The sequence below is a fragment of the Colobus angolensis genome, unplaced genomic scaffold (genome assembly GCF_000951035.1).
Source record: "Colobus angolensis palliatus isolate OR3802 unplaced genomic scaffold, Cang.pa_1.0 Scaffold138, whole genome shotgun sequence".
Classification (NCBI taxonomy): domain Eukaryota; kingdom Metazoa; phylum Chordata; class Mammalia; order Primates; family Cercopithecidae; genus Colobus; species Colobus angolensis.
Window position 1 is genome coordinate 1683805 of NW_012114466.1, and position 22458 is coordinate 1706262.

The following is a 22458-nucleotide window of genomic DNA, read 5'->3' on the forward strand; positions in this document are numbered from 1 at the left end:
TCTTTCTTTCTTTCTTTCTTTTCTCTCTTATCATAGCCATCCTAGTGGGTGTGAGGCGGCATCTCATTTTGGTTTTGGTTTGCACTTCCCCAGTGATTACTGAGGCTGAGCATCTTCTCCAGCTTGTTGGCCGTGTGTATATCTTCTTTGGAGAAATGTCTACAAGCGCTTTGCTCACTGTCACACTGGGTTATTTGTCTTTTTGTTGTTGAGTTGTAGGAGTTCTTTCAGATGTGGTTCTTAAGTACTGACTTGTTCATGTATTCATTTATCTATACCACAAACACTTGAGATGGCTGCACCTGGCAGCCCTGAGACCTGACTGAGCAGACTTGACACTGTCCTGGAGGGGCCCACCGTCTGGTGGGGAAGCCGGGCACAGACACGGTGACTGTGAGGGGAAGCCAGGGACACGGTGACTCTGAGGGGAAGCTGGGCACGGACACAGTGACTATGAGGGGAAGCCGGGCACGGACACGGTGACTGTGAGACTGGAGAATGGGCTCTACACCTGCAAAACCAGCGCCCACTGTGCTCCCCCTCAGTGCCAGGGAATAAGGAGCTTGAGCACAGTGGCGCTTTCACTTGGGCCCTGAAAGGGTAATGGAATATGTCAGACAGAAAAACGGAGAAGGAGCAGCACCCAGGGGAGGGACCGGCAGACACCGCTGGGAGGCGGGGTCACCCGAGGCCAGACCCCAGGAAGTCTCTAGTTCCAGGCACAGGGGCTTGGATAGTCCCCTGGGCAACAGGGACCTAGGGACGGGCTTTGAGCAGAGGATTGACATGGTCAGATCTGGGTGCTGGCAGGGCCGGTGGTGGACAGCTGCCTGGAGGTGGGAGGCCAGGGCTTTGGCCATCGCAATGATCCATTGCTGCCCCCAGGGTCCACACTAAGTCCTATCAGGGTCCCCCCAGCAAGGGCATCTACTGCAGATAATGGGGGTTTCTCAGCCCTGAGGCTGCGGGGAGAATTTGGGACTGGAGAATGTCCCTCAGGCCAGGACTGAGGCAGGCTCTGCCCCCCCGGCAAGCAGGGTGCCCGGCAGGGTTCCCATCCATCTCATTTCCCCAGCTAGGTTTTCCGAGGCTCTACAATTACTTTGGGCTGAATTCCCCAGATTCCAGCCCGCTCCCAGCCCCACCCATCCAGATGCTCTTCCTCCATGCCAGCCTGGGGCTTTTCTGCCCATTGTGCCCGTGGGAGACCCAGGGAGGTCTTGGCCAGATTAGTGGGCGGGCCGGGCGGGCCTCGGGGATTGAGTGTCGCCCTGGCGGCCCGGCTGCAGCACGTGCTGTGGGCTCAGGCCACACGGGGACTTTCCAGCTGCCTGTGGGTGCTCGGCCGCCCTGGAAAATCACTGACTTGTTTCCCTCAAGAAAAGGGTGGGCGGGCAGTAGGTAGAAGGGTCCCCAGCACACTAGGGGCCCAGGGCCACGGGCATCAGCTTTGGGGAGTCCCTGGCGATCCCCCCAACTCCCACATCTTTCCCCCTCACTAAACAGGCCTGATCTGTTGTTTTGAAGCCAAGCACTGTGCTGAAACCCGCTGTTGCAGGCAGGTCTGCCTGAATCCAGCCGCCCTTCCTCCTTCCAGCTCACTGCCCCTTCCATGGGTGCTTAAAGGCAGATGACTGGGGCAGCCGCTGTGGAAGGCGGTCCAGCAAGTCCTCAGAAAGCGAAGGGGGCTGGGCGCGGTGGCTCAAGCCTGTAATCCCAGCACTTTGGGAGGCCAAGACGGGCGGATCACGAGGTCAGGAGATCGAGACCATCCTGGCTAACACGGTGAAACCCCGTCTCTACTAAAAAATACAAAAAAAAAAAAAACTAGCCGGGCGAGGTGGCGGGCGCCTGTAGTCCCAGCTACTCGGGAGGCTGAGGCAGGAGAATGGCGTGAACCTGGGAGGCGGAGCTTGCAGTGAGCTGAGGTCTGGCCACTGCACCCCAGCCCGGGCGACAGAGTGAGACTCCATCTCAAAAAAAAAAAAAAAAAAAAACAAAAAAAACAAAGCGAAGGGACCACCTGACCCAGCAACTCCTAGGTCCGTGCCCCAGAGACTGAAAACAGAGGCTCAAACACAAACCTTACCTGCACGTTCATGGCGGCATTACTCACAGTAGTCCAAAGATGGAAACAGCCCAAATGTCCACCAGCCATGAATAGATACACAAAATGTGGTCTATCCACACAATGGAATGTCATCAGCCTTACAAAGGTATGAAGCGCTGACCTGTGACCACGCAGATGACCCTTGAAAACATGATGCTAAGTGAAAGAAGTCAGACACCAAAGGTCACGTGACGAATGATTCCATCCATTGGAAACGTTCAGAATGGGCAGATCCATGGGAACAGAAAGCAGACTGGTGGTTGCTGGGGTCGGGGAGGGGAGGACGGGGAGTGACTGATGGGTGTGGTTTCCTTTTGGGGTGGTGGAAATATCTGGGAACCTGACGGTGCTAGAGGTTGCACAACACTGAATGTATTAGATGCCACAGAACTGTACACTTCAAAGTGGTTCATTTTATATTATGGGAATTTCACCTCATTAAAAAAACACACAAGGCCAGGTGCGGTGGCTCACAGCTGTAATCCCAGCACTTTGGGAGCCCGAGGCAGGCGGATCACCTGAGGTCAGGAGTTCGAGACCAGCCTGGCCAACACGGTGACATCCTGTCTCTATGAAAAATATAAAAAATTAGCCTGGTGTGGTGGTGGGCACCTGTAGTACAGCTACTCGGGAGGCTAAGGCAAAAGGATGGCTTGAACCCGGAATGTGGAGGTTGCAGTGAGCTGAGATCATACCACTGCATTGCAGCCTGGGCAACAGAGTAAGACTCCGAAACTCTGTCTCAAAACAAACAAACAAAGAACGACAATCCCTCTTATAACACTTGAAGTAGAGTGAGTGGGGCCTGCGGGTTCCTGTCTAGGGCTTCAGGTCTTGAGAGTTGCTCGGAGATTAGTGACAAAGGACGCCTGGGGGACCACTGCAAAGCTGCAGTATTGCAATAAGGCCCCTGCCGAGCCCAGCACACAGTAAGTGCTCAATTTGCTGCAGGCCTAATTTCTTCCTCTGCGTGCACCCTGTCACCCCGACAGGAGAGAAAACAGCCACAGCTGCCATTCCCGGTGCAGCCTTTCTCCCTGTGGTCGTCTGAGCCTGGGGATGGGTGGTTTATACCCCATTTCATGGGGGTGGAAACTGAGGCTCAGACACGGAGTGCCTTCTCAAAGGTACACACAGGTCAGAGCTGGAGTCAGTACTGGGTGGGCTTGGCTGCTGGTCTGCTCAGCAGCCCACCTGGCCCAGGTGCCACGGAGGGGCCGTCAGGGAATTTATAAATGAGGGGGAAGCCCCGTTGGTCGGGGAGTTGGGGTCTGCCGCTTGGAGACAGCTGCAGACAGTCCCGAGCTGGCGGCTGCCACATCCCAAGCATGATCCTGTCTAATCTGAAGGGGCTGTGTATCTGATTCAACGGCCTGGAGAGCTGTAGGACTTGCGGTTACGTGATTCTTGTATTCTGAGGCTCAGAGGCCTGGGTGTGTGTGGCTGGGGTCGCGCGTGTGAGCTGGGGTGACACGTGTGGTGACCTGGGATCATGCATGTGAGTTGATGGGAAACGGCCCCTCTGATGGCAGGGATCTGCTTGTGCCCTGGTGGGCGGAGCTAGTGCAGGTCTCGCGACTGAGAGGCTGAGTGGGGGAAAGGTGGTGGGGGTGAGGAGGGGCGCTGGCCACCGCTGTCTCACAGCCTCTGTCTCCTCCCCTCCGCAGAGCACTGTCATCAGTGGTGGCCCTGGGAGCCAACATCATCTGCAACAAGATTCCTGGCCTAGCCCCGCGGCAGCGTGCCATCTGCCAGAGCCGGCCTGATGCCATCATTGTGATCGGGGAGGGGGCGCAGATGGGCATCAACGAGTGCCAGTACCAGTTCCGCTTTGGACGCTGGAACTGCTCTGCCCTCGGCGAGAAGACTGTCTTTGGGCAAGAGCTCCGAGTAGGTAAGGGCGCCTCTGGGCTCAAGGGGCCCAGACATCGCGGCCGGGGCAGTGGGCCAGGCCACTCACTGAAGGCCAGCCCAGGCCACTGTTCTGCACACGCCTCCCGGGGGGTCGATTTCTTTGCCTTCCTGTGAGCCCTTCCGCGTGCCTGGCCTGGCCCTAGGGGGCACTGCCGCGTCTGAGGCCTCGATGGGAGCCAGCCTGTGTGCAGATGAGGGGCCTTGCTCGGGGCTGGAGGACATTGTTGTGACGTGGCCGTGGGCCCGTAGGCTGGCGGCGTGGCAGTGCTGGCGGTGCCGTGCAGTGGTTGGGACCCACTCTGATGCTGCTTAGCAGCTGTGTAGAGGGAGGCACGTTGCCTCTTCTGGCAGCATCTCCGTTCCTGTTATCTGGAGAGTAGCGAATAGTAATGCTTACTGCAGGGGGTAGCTGGGGCACAGGAAGTGCTGCGTGAATGCTGTGGATTCTGAGAGTGGAGGGGCTTCCAGGTAGAGGGAGCCGAGTGAACTGGGCAGGATGCTCCAGCATGACACGTGGAGCACGGAGAATCCGATGGCCGGAGGGCAGGGCGGGTGGGCGGATGTGCGGAGTGGGTGGGCCTCTGGTTTGATGGACACCAAGAGATCACCGAAACCTGCCGGGTGGGCTGGCCAGATCCCTGCCGACTGTGCACAGCCCCTGAGGCCACAACCCCTCCCTGTCCTCACAGCCTTGGGGATAAGGCTTCATCATACCCATTTTACAGATAAGGAGACTGAAGCCCAGAGAGGGGCTTTAAAAAGTGACTTTTGGACTGGACCTGGTGGCTCATGCCTGTAATCCCAGCACTTTGGGAGGCCGAAGTGGGTGGATCACCTGAGGTCAAGAGATTGAGACCATCCTGGCCAACGTGGTGAAACCCCATCTCTACTAAAAATACAAAAATTAGCCAGACATGGTGGCATATGCCTGTAATCCCAGCTACTTGGGAGGCTGAGGCAGGAGAATTGCTTGAACCCGGGAGGTGGAGGGAGGTTGCAGTGAGCCGAGATCACATCATTGCACTCCAGTCTGGGTGAAAGAGCAAGACTCTGTCTCAGAAAAAAAAAAAGGAAAGGGGATCTTTGGAGCCTGACCTGGGTTTGAATCCAGCTGTGTGACCTTGAGCACGTCACTCGGGGCTGCTCAGGGCCTCAACTTCCCCACGGGTGATGTGAGCTCCAAGCCAGTAGGCCCTTGTGTGGGTCCCCGTGGCTCTCCCAGGTGCTCAATAGATTGCTGTTCTGTGCAGGAGAGTGGGGCTAGTGATGTGCCCTGCCCTCCAGGCTGTGGCGAGAGGCAGAGGAGGGAGGATAACTCGGGCACAGTGCCAGGCTTGCAGGGATGCCCAGCCCATGGGCATAACATGTCCTTCTGATCCTGGAGCTGAGCAGAGCCGCAGCTGCCGGGACACAGGCCAGAGCTAGGTTCTGCAGGGCTTGGAACGCTGGTGTGGGGCTGGGGGTGGCGCAGGGGAAAAGCCCCTGGGGGCCCCTTTGTGGTGAGCAGCCTGTGGGTGGCGCCTGGCACAGCGAGGAGGGTGGCACCGCCTGCTCCCTGGGGCCCCACCACCCAAGTGCAGTTCCCTCCTTCCAGGTGCCAGCTGTGGCAGGCAGGGCTGCCCATCCACCCCGGTGGGGAGGGTGCCGGCACGAGTACTCACTCATGCTAGGGCCCATCTGCCTGCCTGGCCCCTCAGCGCTGAGCTGGCGGGCTTGGAGGCAGCTGTGGGTGCCCCTGCCTCCTGGCTAAGCCCGCGGGGAGTTGTGGTGGAGCTGCGCGTGGATCAGGTGTCCCTCGCCGCTCCTGCTAATCCTCGCTGCCTCACTGTGCCAGGAGACGGGCAGACATGGAAATCGTACTGCTGCTCGACAGAGGGCTGGGAGCTTGAACTTTATTTGGGACCATGAGACATGGGGTGAGGGACATGTGGGCCGCCCTGGGCATCTCTGTGGGGTCCCTGAGCCCGCCTGGGACTCAGGCTGTGTGGCCACGCGGCCTTGTGTCCCGTCCTGTTCCTCGATCCCGGAAGTGCTGCATCCCATCTCAGTCTCTTTGCTAGGGAACTCACCTAAGACACCCCCCTTGCTTTCCCAAGCATTTCAGAAGCAAACTTTTTGGCTTTTCTGGCCCTCCTCTGGCAGCTGTCACTGCCTCCTGCCCACACCAGCCCTAGTTGTTGAGTTAAACAGAAGCCCTTCCTCCAAAACCTGCAGTAGCTCCCTATGGCCTCAGGATAAAGTGAACTTCTTAGCCTGGAATCTGAGTAGCTGCCTCCCATATTCACCCTGGTTCCCCACATCCCTTCTGAAAACCAGAGCTTCAGGCGTATCTGGCTCCTCTCTCCTCCCTGAGCACGCCAGGCCCTGTTCCCCTTCCAGGGCTCAGCTGCGGGGAGTCATGAGCAGGAAGAGAGGCCGAGCAGGGAGGCTAGCCATGTCCGAGGCCAGCTGGGTGCCCTGGCATGGGCTGGGAGCTGGGCCATCGGTTGGCAGGCTGCCGGGACACTCGTGGGAACAGCCACTCAAGCAGTGCCAATTAATGATTGGCCCTGAGAAGGGGCTTGGCCTGTGTGGGTGGGACAGCCCCTTTCAGGCCTTGACCTCGGGCTGTGCCTAAATCTTGAGGGCTGAAAGGGTACCCCTTAAAAGGGCAAATCAACCCCCTGTGCAAAGTTCCAATCCCTTTTCCATCGCCTGGTGTGGGTGCTTGTATGCCTCTGGGGATGGAGCGCTCCCTTCTCCCCATTAGACAGACGTTTCTTCGAATGACCCTGTGCCGGCTTTGCCCTGGGCCCCTGGGTTCCAGTTGCTCTGCTCCCCTCAGAGGGTCAAGGCTCACACTAGGTCCCCCTGCACTGCTGTGGTCCCCTCATGCCTGGAGGCCTCCTGAGCCCATCCCAGGCCTATTCCTCATGCGTCGAGAGAGGCTTGTCTCTTGTCTCTTCTGCTGACTAGAAATGAGCTTAGAGGTGACTGTCCCCAGCTGAGCAGTCTTCTGCCATGGTCGGGGGAGGAGAATAAAGGGGCGAGTTCTGCATGGGGAGTGTCTTCCTGGGCTGCACATAGTGGGGGCTCAGCAAGGGCTGTCGGCTGCTGAACAGCCTGAGGGGCCAAGAGACCCATCTCGGGGTATCGGAGAGGCCAGGGGTCGTGGGGTGAGAGGGTGACTCCCAGGCCAGGTGCATCTACTGCCCTGCAGGGCTTTGTAGGCCACGCCCAGTGACCCCAGCAGGGACGAGGTCTCGAGGGCTGGACTCTCCACCTGTTCACTCTGATGGCCCCAGGCCACCTCTGGCAGGAAAGTGTTTATAATATGGTATGGGCCAAGCGAAATGTGCTGTAAGTGTAAGATACACATGGATTTTGAAGACTCAAACCCCAAAAGCAAATACGGTATCTCTTGAATGACTCTTCTACTGATTACATATTGAGATGGTAAGATTTTGGATATATTGGCTAAATAAAATATACTATCAAAATTAAGTTCACCAGCAAGTCACGGTGGCTCACACCTGTAATTCCAGCACTTTGGGAGGCTGAGGTGGGTGGATCACTTGAGGTCAGGAGTTTGAGACCAGTCTGAGCAACATGGTGAAACCCCATCTCTACTAAAAACACAAAATTAGCTGAGTGTGGTGGCGCGTGCCTGTAATCCCAGGCACTCGGGAGGCTGAGGCAGGAGAATCACTTGAAGCTCGGAGGAGATTTCAGTGAGCCAAGATCATGCCACTGCACTCCAGCCTGGGCAACAAGAGTGAAACTCCGTCTCAAAAAAAAAAAAGTTCACCAAAATTATTTTCACTTTTCTTAATGTGGCTACTAGAAAATTTCAGCTGACACCTGCAGCTTGCCTGAGACTTCCATTGAGTGGTGCTGCACCTATAGGGGACAGGAGGAGTGGCCCCAAGTCATCCCGTCAGAGACAGATGGGACATTTGAACCTGGATCTGACTGTCACTCCTGGGACACTGTCCTCCAGCGTGGGGTGGGGCAGTCTGAGGGCAGAGGGTCACTGAGCAGCCGTTTTTGAAGGACAGTCAGCTTGGGGGCAGGAGGGCAGCCCCCTTTATCAGGCCTGGTTGTTCTTCAGCCTGCATCCATTGAGTGCCTGCTGTATGCCAGGCCAGGGCTTGTACCCGGGACACAATGGGTGAGCACAGGCCAATGGGGCCAGGCCGGGAGGCAATGCTTGCTGGGCCCAGTCTCATGCTGGCCGCACCTTGGTGGTCTGCAGGCCTCAGGCTGACAACCCCGGTCACTCCCACCTCCACCCTCATCCGGGGGGCCCAGCCCAAGGCAAATCAGTGGACATTTCTGAGGCTCAGGGGCCAGGACTGTAGGGACTACTGGAGCCTTGAAGGTCAGGGTCAGAGAGACTTTCCTGGAGGCGAGGCTGCCCAAGCCCACTCCTGGCTTACGGTGGGATGAGGCCGGGGCTGCCCCACCCCAGGAAGGCAGCTCACAGGCACCTGGGAGGATTGAGCCCGAGGGGCTGTGGCAGCGGTAGGGCTGTGGCCTTTCCTGGGGGTGGCATGGGGGCCCTGTGAGCTGGGTGGTGGCTGGTCCTCTGGTCCCAATCCTTCCACATGGCTCCTCCAAGGCCACCTGAAGCTCATCCAAGTTGGGAATTTTCCATCCTCCCGGGCAGGGCCCTGACAGACAGGATAAGAGTGGAGTGGGGATGGGGTCTGGCTGTGGAGAGGCCACTGCCAAGGTCACAGGCCCTCCCTGCCCGGGTCCCACTGTGTGACCCTGGGTGCAGCCTGGTGCCCTGGGGGCCTTGGTGCCCCACCTGCCTCGGGAGGAGCCGAGGTGGGGGCTGGGACTCTGCCAGGATTTGGGGTCTCTCCTCAGAATAAGGACATGGAGGTCCCCACAGAGCTTCCCACGTGAGTTCCATGGGCAAAGCCTCCAGAGCCCTGGGCCACTGAAGCAGGACACAGACCCCAGGGTGGGTAGGGCCCCTCCCTCAGCTTCATAGGGGCACAGCAGCCTGGCCCGCAGCCATCGCTCAGCCCAACTCCTGGCACCTTTTTGGGAGGGTCATTTCTTTCACGGCTGTAGCCCCCGCCTGGGCTGGGCCCTGTCACATGACCACCTCAGGTCCTGTCATCCACACGTCACAGATGGGGAGACTGAGGCTCACAAGGAGACTGTGTGACTCACCCAAGGCCACGTGGCCCCCAAGGGCCAGAGAAGCCCGCAGGCTCTCAGGGAACCGCCACCAGGATCCAGGTGCTGAGAGGCTCTGCGGCAACCCCGGGGAGGAAGGGGTCTCTGTGCCACCTCACACAGGCGGTTGCTGGCTTTGCCAGAGCACTCCCGAGGGCAGGCCACCCTGGGCTAGATGCAGGAGGGGCCTCCTGGGCGTCCCCAGCACCTCAGGGCTGGGGAAAAGCTCCCGGAAGGCCAGGTCCTTCCCACTCGGAGCCCGCTGTCCCCACCTGGGGGGCTGCCGCTTGGCGTGTGGGGGCCTCCGCTGGGTCGGAACAAAGGCCTCAGGCGCATGGGCGCCAGCGTGTTTGGACCTGGCGTGACTTTTCCCAATGATCTGTTTATGACAACGGCAGGGAAGAGCTTAGTGTGGAGACGCTGACTCAGCCGGAGCCCGGGCGGGGGCCGGGCGGGGCTGGAGAGAGACCAGAGAGGGACAGAGAGGGACAGAGGGACCCAGAGGGAGAGGGAGAAACAGAGAAGGAAGGACAGAGACGTGTGGAGAGACATACAGCAGTACACCTGGCACACACACACGTGCGCACATAAACACATGCACACACGCGCGCACACACACATGCACACATACATGCACACACCTGCAGCACCCACTCAGGCTGCACCCAGGCCAGGACCATCGGGCCTAGAGTCCAGGCCTGCTCGGAGACTGGTAATATTAATAGAAGCGGCCCACGCGCATCCGGCACTTTTATGTTCCTACCCGTCCTGAGCCCTCCACTGCCTCAACTCTCCCACGTAGGACCCCACAAGGTGTGTGCTGCTAGCACCTTCGTTTAAGGTGCAGAATTAGGAGCAGGGTGTGAGGCAGCCTGCCCAGCCGTCCCTGGCCAGAGCGTGCTCGGCCCCGGGGGGTCCAGGCCAGGATTGCAGCAGGGCCAGGCAGGCCAGGGCTCCGGGCTTCTGATCCTTCAACTGCACAAGCAGGGATGGGGGCCAAGCTGTGGCCTGGAGGCCTCTCTGCCCATGCCTTGGTCCCTGCCTCCACCCCGATGTCCCCAGCCTGAGCTCTGTGTGTGTCAGGGATGCAGATCCCAGACTAGCTCAAGTGGTGACTTGTCCCCCTGTGACTGAGCCCCAGCTGGGGTCAAAGGGCAGGCTGGGGCGTGGACAGCCACAGGGGGCCATTGTGGGGCCCCACCTGGGACCTGAGCTTCTCTTCCAGCTCCTGTGCCCAACAGCCACTTCGAGCCCTGTCTAGACCAAGACCCCCAGCCTGGACACGGGCGCCACACCAGCTGGGCCGGGTAACACCAGGAGCTGCGGGTGTGGCCCAGGATGTCTCCTCACCTCCCTTGGTCTCAATCTCTACACCGGTAAGCTGGGGAGGAGAGACAGTACTCCACTGTGCAGCTCAGGGCTGTGAAGAGCCTGGGAATCAGGTGGGGTAGGGGCAGACGGGGGCTCAGATGACCAAAGAGCTCGCCAACCAGTCGTGTCCCAGGGACCCCACCCCACCCTGCATCCCTAGTCTACCTCAGCCCCAGCAGCCCTCCCGTGACCTATTCTTCAGGAAAGTCTATCTCACAAAAGCTCCCTGCTAAAAAGGGATTTTAAAGAACCCACAACACCAGGCCTCATCCCATGGTAATGGGGAAGCTGAGGCTCGAGGAGTGAGGGCCTTGGCCAGGGTCACGGAGCCCAAGCCCCAGTTCCATGGGGGGTTGGCCCCAGGAAGTAGGGGCTGGGCAATGCTGGGACATCTTCTCAGGGCCAGGCTTGAGTTCCCACCTGCCCCTCACCTCCCTCCCGCTATCCCTGGACACCTTAAACCACCTGTGGCCGAGGCAACTCCTTCTGCCTGATCCTGTCCCGCTTCCAGGTAGCAGGCCCCCACCAGCTGCCCTCACTTGCACTGGGGCCCCTTCGGCACCCCTTTTTTTTTTTTGAGACAAAGGCTGGAGTGTCGCCCAGGCTGGAGTGCAGTGGCGCGATCTCAGCTCACTGCAACCTTCACCTCCCAGGTTCGAGTGATTCTCCTGGCTCAGCTTCCCAAGTGGCTGGGATTACAGGCCCCCGCCACCACACCAGACTAATTTTTGTATTTTTAGTACAGACAGGGTTTTGCCACGTTGGCCAGACTGGTCTCAAACCCCTGATCTCAGGTGATCCGCCCGCCTTCACCTCCCAAGGTGCTGGGATTACAGGCGTGAGCCACCGTGCCTGACCCTTCTACACTCCTTTCTCTCTAAACCGCCTCACCCGGTCCACTTGCTAATCCCGTTAGCTCTACCCCGAGACTCTGTCCCGTTAGCTGGACCCTGAGACTCTGAGCCCTGGCCACTTTTCACCTCCTGTGCCTGGCGGGTCATCAGCATTTCTTACCCAAACCCTTGCACAGGCCTCCCATTGGGTGCAGTGGACGGTCCCTTTCAATGTAAGTCAAAGTGACACCTTCCAGGGCCTTCCGTCTTTTCAGAACAAAGTCCAAGGTCTTCTCCGAGGGCCACATGGTACAGCCCCCAAGGGCCGTCCCCCACTTCATCCTCACTGATCTCTGCTGGGACAAACCGCTCATGCTTAGCTCATTCTCACGTCAGGGTCTTAGCATTGCTGCTCCCTCTGCCTGGAGCACTGTTCCCTGCACCCCTGTGTTCCTCACCTCTCCCATCCTTTGGGACCCACCTTCAGCATCCCTTCCTGAGAGGAGCCCTCACTGGCCACCCTGCACCCCAGTCCCTCCAGCCACTCTGCCCTGCCGGCTCCTCTGTGGCTCTGATCCGTGGTCTCTGGCTGCACTGTCTGTGAGCCGCTCCCAGCCTGTCTGCCCCCCGGGTTTGGTGTGTTGGTCCTGCCCTGCTGTGTGCTAGGCCTTACACTTGACCTTGGGCAAATACTTGATGGATGGGAGGCTGAGAGCCTCACCCTTGGGGTTCTGGGAGGTCCAGCCAGGAGGGAGGCTGTCCTTGGTGCCAGGGACACACAGGTGGCAACAACGTGAGTGTTACAGGCAGTGTCGCACGTGTGTAGAGTGTCAGAGGCTGGCACAGGCGAGCGTGGCGTCCAGGTCAGTGAGGTGCAAGGCAGACTTACAGGTTTCCCTGTCCTGGTGGGTGGGGAGTGGGCTGAGCATGAACTCTGGGGTCCCCATCAGATCCCAGCTCAGTGTCTCGCTTGCTGTGTCACCTTGGGCCAGTCGCCTGCCTCTCCTGAGCCCAGTGTCCTAATTGTGAGGCGGGGGAATCTTAGTTCATACCCACGGGGCCTCAGGGAGGGTTTAAATTGAGTGGGACATGGGTCTGAAGCCCTCTGAAAGCCACCCAGTGTCCTGTGTGTCCATCACAGCTTCACTGAGATCTAATCTACATACTTTACAATTCATCCATTTAATGTGTACAAGCCCACATTAGTATATCCTGAGTTGTGTAGCTGTCCCTGCAGTTGATTTTAGAACATTTTCATCACCCCAGAAAGAAACCCTGTGGCTTAATCAGTCCCAGTCCTCTTGCCCCTGGCAATACTAAGGTGCTGTCTGTCTCTCCAACTCCACCTCCTCTGGGTATTTAATAGAAATGGAATCATACTATATGTGGCCTTTGGTGTCTGGCTTCTTTCACTTAGCATGATGTTTTGGGGTTTTTGAGGTGGGGGTTGAGATAGCGTCTCACTTTGTTGCCCAGGCTGGAGTGCAGTGGTATGAACATGACTCACTGCAGCCTCGACCTCCTGGGCACAAGTGGCCCTCCTACCTCAGCCTCTTGAGGAGTTGGGACCCCAGGCATGTGCACCACCACACCTGGCTATTTGTGTGTGTGTGTGTATTTTTTTTTCTCTTTTTTTTGTTTGAGACGGAATCTCGCTCTGTCGCCCAGGCTGGAGTGCAGTGGTATGAACATGACTCACTGCAGCCTCGACCTCCTGGGCACAAGTGGCCCTCCTACCTCAGCCTCTTGAGGAGTTGGGACCCCAGGCATGTGCACCACCACACCTGGCTATTTGTGTGTGTGTGTGTATTTTTTTTTCTCTTTTTTTTGTTTGAGACGGAATCTCGCTCTGTCGCCCAGGCTGGAGTGCAGTGGCCGGATCTCGACTCACTGCAAGCTCTGCCCCCGGGATCAAACGATTCTCCTACCTCAGCCTCTTGAGGAGTTGGGACCCCAGGCACGTGCACCACCACACCTGGCTATTTGTGTGTGTGTGTGTATTTTTTTTTCTCTTTTTTTTGTTTGAGACGGAATCTCGCTCTGTCGCCCAGGCTGGAGTGCAGTGGCCGGGTCTCGGCTCACTGCAACCTCTACCTCCCAGGTTCAAGTGATTCTCCTGCCTCAACCTCCCAAGTGGCTGGGATTACAGGCCCCCGCCACCACACCAGACTAATTTTTGTATTTTTAGTAGAGACAGGGTTTCACCATGTTGGCCAGGCTGGACTCAAACTCCTGACCTCAGTTGATCCGCCCGCTTCAGCCTCCCAAAGTGCTGCTGGGATTACAGGCGTGAGCCACCATGCCTGGCCCAAAATGTCATTTTTTAAAAACAGGGACAAGTGGCCAGGCGCGGTGGCTCAAGCCTGTAATCCCAGCACTTTGGGAGGCCGAGACGGGTGGATCACGAGGTCAGGAGATCGAGACCATCCTGAGCTACATGGTGAAACCCCGTCTCTACTAAAAAATACAAAAAACTAGCCGGGCGAGATGGCAGGGGCCTGTAGTCCCAGCTACTCGGGAGGCTGAGGCAGGAGAATGGCGGGAACCCGGGAGGTGGAGCTTGCAGTGAGCCGAGATCGCACCACTGCACTCCAGCCTGGGCGACAGAGCTAGACTCCGTCTCCAAAAAAAACAGGGACAAGTACAGGTTGTCAGGGAGGAGGAGAATTGAACTGTGTGGGCCGGAAGCACAGATCCATGAGCACAGGTTCACACGGCCGCTCCCGGGCACTGCCTCCAAGGGTCAGCCCAGGTGTACGCCCAGGGACACGTGCAGAGGCGCACACCTGCTGCCCAGGGATGCCCAAATGTATGTCTGCCCACAAAGCTCCCAAATGTGTCATACGTCACACCTGTAGGCATGAAGCTTAGGCCAGCCTGCCTCCAGGAGCATGTGCGCCCTTCTGGCTGGGTTGGAGCAGTTCTGTCATTTTGCAGGTAGGGAGGCAGGGACACAGAATGCCCCTTCACCGGTCTGAGGTCACTCAGCTGGCAAATTTCAGGGTCTAGACTCGAAGGCAGGGCATCAGACTCTGAGCCTCCCCCTTGCTTCCAGAAGGCTCCGGGACCATGTGTGGCCCCCAGACCTTTGCCCTCACCTCATTCACTTAAGAACCTCAGATCCCGGATCCCCCATTTCCTGAGCTGCTGTGTGACCTTGGGAAGCATGCTGCCCATCTCTGGGCCTCAGGCTCCTTGCTGGGGATGGAGGAGCCGCACTGGATGGTCCCCGAGGGCCTTCTCAGCACTGAGGCTGCAGACTCCTGACTCTCCCCCTAAGAGGGCACCAAGCACCTCTCCGATCTCTGCCTGCATGCAGTTAATCAGGTCACTAGGAGCTCAGCCACGGCTTGCTAGTAAAAGCGCCTTGGCCCCTGTGGACACTAGGAAGTGGCAGGGAGCATGAGTGGATGGTGAGGAGTGGCAGCTGTGGCTGGGAGGGTGGATTCAGCCCTCAGCTCTGCCCTGAGGAGGGGAGTGGGAAGCCCTGTCCTGCCCAAGCCCTAGCTTTGTTCAGGAGACACATCTGTTCTTTCTAGAAGCTACTCACAAAGATCTGCCAGGGTCCCCAGCGTCCTCCTCATGGTCAGAGTGAGATGACTGTGGATGAGGGCCCAGCTCTGCCCTAGCACACCCCCTTTCCCTGGACATCAGGGTCTGGCTGGCACCACAGGGGCAGGGCAGGGGGCTGCATCTCCTCCCTCTGAGCCTGTCCTGGGCCCAGCCAGGGGGTCCAGTGAGGGCTCGAGTTCAAATAACTTATGGAAAAGAGAGCAGAGCTGGATGGCCCTTGCGTAGCCAGAACATTCCTGCCCCAGCAGCCTCCGTTTACCCACATGCCTCTGAGGACTCTGCTGCTCTGATACTCTGGATTTGAGGGGACAGCTGGGCAGGGCTGAGGGGGCTGGCCCTGGGGAGGAGGCTGTTTCCAGCCCAGTCTACATGGAGCACAGAGAGACACCTGGGCCTGTCCTGGAGTCCTTTGCTGCATCTGGTCTACCCCCAGCCGGCCCTGGACTGCCCACCATCTTGGTGATGTGGGTACCATGCCCTCTCGTCCTGTTTGCTCTCAGAGCTGGCAGCTAGGGCTGTGCAGCAAGGTGAGGACTTTGAGTTCCATGTGGCAAATAGGAACATAGGCTCAGAGAGGGTTGGTGACTTGCCAAGGCACCAGAGATAGATTGCACTGGAAACAGTGAATCCTGCACCGGAGCTGGAACGTTTGGGACCATTACTCAGAAACCCGCCCAGTGCTCTTGAGGGCTGTGGGATGAGGGGTGGCCAGAATATAGCCTGTTCTGGCATTTTCTAGGGATACTGCTGGCTGCTGCTGCTGGCTCTAGAGTTTGAGGGTACAGGCCTGTGCTTGGGTAAGCTGTGGGTCTTCAGAGAGGCCCCTAGGCCTCCCGAGACCCAAGTGAATCAGCAGGACAGCTGCTGGCCCCAAACAGAGAATCCATGCTGCCCTCATCCGGCTTCCCCACCACCACACACATCTAGGGCAGCTACAGAGCTCAGATGGCTGTGGTCACTGCTATGGGTCTATTGCAAATCACTTCCTGCTTTGAAGCCTCAGTTTTCCCATCGTGAAATGGGTCTGATCAGAACAGGGCTGTCTTGGAGACAAGGTGGTGTTGGGGAGGTGACCAGCCCAGACCTGCTCATACATGGGATTTGGGAAACAGCAGTGGGTGGGGGGGTACACAAAAGAATCTGATGTGGATCCTGCCCACCACCCCTGCAGCCTGAGGGGCACCTAGTGAGAGCCCAGAGGAGGGCGTGCCCACCACAGTGGGAATTTGGGGAGCAGGGAGCAGCCCTCCCTGCATCCAGAGCCTGAGTAGTGCATGGATATGTGGGAGAGTGGGCAGGTATTCCAGGAAGAGAGGGGGCTGCTGTCCCCAGGGCAGGCGGCAGGAAGCCAGCAGGTCCTTTATTCAGGAGTAGTTACTGTGCGCCGGAGGTGGCTGCCCAACCTGCAGGTGGGCCACACTGGGCTGCAGACAGTGGTGGGTGACGACCGGTGAGATCAGGCCTCTGGGGCCTTGGGGGCCAGGCCAAGTCACTGGAAGTCATCTCAGAGGCCTTGGGGGCACTAACAGGTGCTGAGCGAGGCGCATGGGTCCAGTCTGTCTGCGCCCGCTGCAGGGGACCGGCTTCTAAGTCTAAGCGCTAGCTTGCTGTCAGCCTGGAGGAAGCATGGTGTGTGCATGGACTGGCAAGGTGCCCCAGTCACGGCCCCAGGAGTGACTTGGGGAGGGCCCCGGGGCAGCCTGCAGCCCTTCTGCCCTTCTCACTACACACCCAGGCACGCCATGACAAAGCCCTTGGAGTGGGCGTCTAGGTCTGTAACATCGGGTAACGGGCCCTCCCCCGTGGGCTGCTGCGAGAATTTAACCGGACAACACAGGCAACGTGCCAGGCGCACGGGAGCCCGCAGTCCACGGCAGCAACTCTTGCTGGACCTAACGTCATTCTTATTGATTCTCCCAAAACTACGACTCTCTGCAGCTCACCTCCTGCTTGTCTCCATGGGAGACCAGAGAGTTTGGCTCATTAAAAGCAAATAAAAAAGGAATTAGCGGGAGCGGCAGGCGATGAGTAACTGGTGAGTAACTGAGTCTAAGCCTGGAGCGGGCATAGCCGGGTGAGAGCGGGCGCTTGCGGGAGGCTGGAAGGGAGGCTTGTAGGAAGCGTCCTCCAAGTGTGCAAACTCAACGGTGGACCTGCCAGCCTACTCAGGGACTTCAGGACAGTGGCATCCCCTGGCCCGCTCTGCAGCCTTCCCATGGGGTAGGAAGAGGAGGATCACAGGCTGTTGTTCCAGGACCTCTGAGGGGACATCCACATCTGTCCTCAAGCTCCACCGGCTGGGCCCACACAATCATTTGGGGTTCCTAGACCCCCTCCATCGGGTGACACGTGCCCACTCCGAAGCCAGCTCAGCCTCCCTAGAGCTTCCCACCCAGAGCCTGCCTGCAGCTGCCCCTGCCCCCCAGGTCCACAGACTGTTCACAGGCAGCATCTTCCCTGGGGGCTGCACAGCCCACATTCGCCGTCTCCTGCTGCCCCAGGTCACCTTAGACTCAGACAGGCCAAGGTGGGGGCAGAAGAGCTTCCAGCGCCCCCGACCCTAGGCGCTTTGCTCCTCCGTCAACCTTCCTTGTCTTTGAATTCATTCCCTGGGTTTGAATCTTGCTCCAGCCACTCTTTGTGCCTCTGCTTCCTCCTCTGTAAACTGGGAATCATGGCTGGACGCACCTCATCCTAATGTCCAGGTGAAATGGGAGCGCATGTGAGGGTTGGGTACACACCCGGTGCACGGGGAGAGCCCTGAGGGTGGGCTACACTGGTGCCGGTGTCATCGGCCTCTGAATGTTCCAGAATCCACACCTGTGTGGCCAGGCAAGCGCCCTGACATCCAGCCCTCCCTAGCAGCTGGCCCTGGCACCTGGACAGAAAGTGCCACCTGCTTGTGAGACATTCTCCCCCTCCTCTATGGCCACTCATGACCTCACCAAACCCTTCCACAGCTCAGCATCTTTGCCTCTGTGTGACCATGCTGGGAGTACATGCCTACCACAGCCACACATACACACCACCCACACACACACACACACACACACACGTGAATCCATGCTCCTTGTTAAGACTGTACCTACTTAAAATGTAACCTCCTCCAGGAAGCCTTCCTTGACTCCACTCCACAGAGGCAGGTCAGTGAATCCTTTGAGGTGCCATGACCCTTCTGTGGCCCTTCTCGACCCTTTCCTGGGATCCCCCCTCTTGGTTTATTGCCCCCTACCCCTACCCCCATGAGATTTCCGAGGCTTTCTTGCCAGCAGGCCCTGCTGTGCTTGGGTAATGCGGACAGAACGGGGCGTTTAATACCCCACTTCACACATCATGCAAGGGCTTCCCTTCAGGTCATCTCGACCTAATTCAGACTCGGGGAGGTGAATTCCTATATCTTCCTGGCCCTGGCCCAGGCAGAGTGGGCAGTGTGGGTGGGCAGCGGCCAGAGGAGGAGAGGCTGGCAGGATGAGGCCCTTCGAAGGCAGGGGCCGTGCTGCCTGCAGCTCAGAGGAGGCCGATCACTGCAGTCTCGAACCTTGCTGGGGAGGGAGGGATGCTGGACACTACCCTCCCCTTAGTTCTTCTCAGGAAGGAAGTTCCTAGGAAGCCATGGCTCCCTCCATGACAGCAGACAGACAGCCCACCAAGGTCTTCTCCTGAGGCTGGTGGGCCCCACCCCAGCCCTCACCCTGATGGAAGATACCCTAGGGAAGAGGGACCCCACCTGGCTGAGCCCCCAGCTGGCTGCGGGCAGCGAAGTGGCCCCAGAGCACACACACAGCCCCTAGCACAAGGCTGGGCATGCCGTTGGTGCTCAATGGTTGTTCATAGAACAGACCTGACTTGACTCTGTCTCAATCTGTGGGCTGTCACCTCAGCCCCAGTAACAGGCACAGCAGTGGGCAACTGAGGGCTGTGTGGGTGCTCGCGGGTGCTGGGCAGGGGACTGTGCCATGCCTCGGTGTCCACATGGGCCAGGTGCTGGGGACATAGAAATGACACAGACCTAGGCAGGGGCAGGTTGAGAGGGACCCAAGAGTCCAGGATCGGGATGGAAGGATGCACAGGGCCTGGCCTGGGGCTGGGGAAAACAAAGAGGAAATGAGAGCTGAACCTGCCCATCTCAGGGGCCTTCGGACCCATATGGAAGTCCCCACCTGTAAGACTCACCAGGGAGAGGGTGTCCGGATCTGTGTCAGATATGGAACTGAGGGATCAGGCACCAAGTGCTCCCTTCTGTCTGGGGGTCTGGGAAGGCTGCCTGGACGGGGAGGCCTCAGACCTGGGCCTTGGAAGGTCCTTGGGATTTGGGTATGAAGCAGGAGGGAATTCCACCAAAAAGACCACATAATCCCCAGGGGATGTGGGCAGCGCCTGGAAGGACTGAGTCATTGTTCTGGGCAGAGGATGGGGAGAGAGGGCTGGGGCAGCCAGCGGGCATTGACCTGGGACCCTCCCTTCCCAGCTCAGCCGTGGGCTTGGCTCTACCAGCAGAGGGAATCAGCGAAGGTGCCAGCGAGGGCCCTGGCCAGACAGCCCTTGGAGTGAACCAGCTGGTGGCTGGGGGGGATGAGGGAGGCAGGGAGGACTGTTGCCCAAGTCCAGGCAGTTCTGGGGCCCCTGGGTCAGGCAGGGGTATTAGGAGGAGGTGAGGAAAAGGAGCCCAGGATCTGGAGATGGACTGAAGGTGGGTGGACCAAGAGGGAGATGGCAACAAAGGGCTTCTGAGCTGTGTGACTTCTACCTGGGTTCCTGGCTTGGGGTGGGGGTGAGGCCCCCCATGCTCCTCGTAGCCCCAGCTTCCATTGGCCATGCATGGCTGGTCCCCACGGGGTCAGTGCAAATGTCCGTTCATGAGGAGGGGCTCCTGGGAGGCTGGCAGAGGGGAAGGGCAGAGGCAGGGATACCCGTCCCCTCCACGGGTCCCCACCGCTCACTCTCAGGGCTGGAGAAACTGGGCCTCTCCCGCCCAGTCTTGGGAACAGGGAGAGAAGCTGTCGGCAGTGCTGCATGCTGGAGGGCAGGCCGCAGGGTGCACTGGGGCCTGCTGTATACCAGGCACTCACAGGGTGCCCTGGGGCCTGCTGTATTCCAGGCACTGCCCTCACCATAGCCCTGAGAGGTGGCTCCCATCAGCCCTGCTTTGGTGAGTCAGAGGCTCAGAGGGGCAAACAATGAGCCCAGGGTCACACAACCAGCCAACAGCAGGTGGATCGAGGCCCGGCACTTCATCCCCTGAGCCCACTTGGCCCAGGGCCTGGGGCCTCACCTTGTGCACCTGTCTGTCCCTGCAGGGAGCCGTGAGGCTGCCTTCACGTATGCCATCACCGCGGCTGGCGTAGCGCACGCCGTCACTGCTGCCTGCAGCCAAGGCAACCTGAGCAACTGCGGCTGTGACCGCGAGAAGCAGGGCTACTACAACCAGGCCGAGGGCTGGAAGTGGGGTGGCTGCTCGGCTGACGTGCGTTACGGCATCGACTTCTCCCGGCGCTTCGTGGACGCTCGGGAGATCAAGAAGAACGCGCGGCGCCTCATGAACCTGCACAACAATGAGGCCGGCAGGAAGGTAGGGTGCGGGTGCGGCTGGTGGGGGCATTAGCTGGGACTGGTATGTCACCCGCTGACCTCTCGGAGCCTCAGCCTCCTGTTCTAGCAGAAGCAGTTGAGTCTCTGTAGGTGTGCAGCAGGTGGGGCCATCTGGGTCCTCCATATGCATGGCTCTGAGCCTCCTAATACCTGGAAGAGGCTGTCCCCATCCAGAGACGTGAGAGCCGAGGCTCTGAGTGCTGATGCGATGCTCACAGCCCCCAGCTAAGATGGGGACCCCATTTCCATGCAGGGTGTGAGCTGGGCTTGGCTGGGGACCTGGTGAGGGGAGGTCCCAGGCCACAGCCCGTGTACCCTGCCCTTGGCGTTCCTGGTCCCAGAGGTCACATCAGCACACGAGGGAAGACTTCCTGACAGAGGCAGCCTTTTTACTCAGCAAGGAAGGGATGCCCCCAGGAGGCAGGAGCAGCCTGAGGAAGGTGGAAGCTGTGAGCCGGGGTCTGCTGGGGAGCAGGCTGCTCCTGCACAGGGCGGGACGGAGTGTGGTGGGTGGCAATGGAGGAAATTCAGGTAGGGACACACTGGGGAAGAAGTCAGAGCAAGCCGGGCTCCGCCCGCTGGAGATGAGGGCCCCAGATACTGGGCTGGGAGGAGCAGCCGCACGGCGGCAAGATGGCCTGAGATAGGGTGGCCAGCCAAGTGGAACACCCAGCCGGCTCTGGCTCTGAGGCCTGGGGGCTGCACCCAGGGCAGCAGAGCCTAGGGGACTCCTCAGGTGTGGGACAGACTTGCCATTCCAGGCAAAGAGGAGCTGAAGAATCCCTCGGGCCCAGGGACTATAGCTGAGGCCACTGGTCACTCACTGCCCTTTTCTGTGCCAGGTGCTAGGCCGGGCACAGGGCAGAGAGGAATCAGACAAGGCCCTGGCTATGGGAACCGTGTCCACAAGAGGGATCTAGGGGTCACACCCAGGATGGTGAGGGCCTGGTTGCGTAGGAGAGTGTCAGAGTGAAGGCTTGATGGCCACAGGACTTGGGAAGCAAGCAGGGCCTGGCACAAGAAGTAGGGCCTGCTCAAGAAGAGATCTTGAACAGCAGGCCAAGGATTTGACTTTCTCTTGTAGATGTGGAGGTTATCATGCAGGTGGTTATTAAGTTATTGTTAGATGGATGGATGGGTGGATGGATGAATGGCAGGGTGGATGGGTGAATGGATAGGGGGGTGGATGGATGAGTGGATTGATGGGTGAATGGATGGATGAATGGATGGATGGGTAGATGGGTGGATTGATAGATGGATGGGTGGATAGATGGGTGGATGGATGGATGGGTGGATGAGTGGATGGATGGGTGAGTAGATGGATGACTGGATGCATGGATGGATGAAAGGATGGATGGGTGGATGTATGAGTGGATGAGTGGGTGGGTGGATGTATGAGTGGATGGATGGATGGAAGAATGGGTATATGGGTGGGTGGATGGATGGATGGAAGGATGGATGGATGAATGGGTGGATGGATGAGTGGATGCATGAATGGATGGAAGTATGGATGAGTGAGGGGATGGATGGGTGGAAGGATGGGTGGGTGTGTGGAAGGATGGATGGGTGGATGTATGAGTGGATGAATGGGTGGGTGGATGTATGAGTGGGGGTGTGTGGAAGGATGGATGGAAGGATGAGTGGGTGGGTGGAAGGATGGATGGAAGTATTGGTGGGTGGGTGGATGGATAGATGAGTGGATGAGAGGATAGATGGATGGGTAGATAGATGGGTGGATGAGTGGGTAGATGGTTGAGTGGACGTGTGGATGGGATGCATGGGCGGATGGAAGGATGGATGGATAAGTAGATGGATGGATGAAAGGATGGATCGGTGGGTGGATGGATGGGTGGATGGATGAGTGGATGGATGGATGGATGGAAGGATGGGTAGATG

At 58.6% G+C, this 22458-nt stretch overlaps 1 protein-coding gene across 1 annotated transcript in view; it reads left to right on the top strand.

Annotated features, from left to right (window-relative positions):
• Window positions 1–22458, top strand: part of WNT7B (wingless-type MMTV integration site family, member 7B) — a 49578-nt gene that overhangs the window by 18725 nt on the left and 8395 nt on the right. The window contains exons 2-3 of the mRNA XM_011934759.1: window positions 3778–4004; window positions 20271–20542. Of these exons, the coding sequence (XP_011790149.1) occupies window positions 3778–4004; window positions 20271–20542 (499 nt within the window). The remainder of the gene's footprint in view (window positions 1–3777; window positions 4005–20270; window positions 20543–22458) is intronic.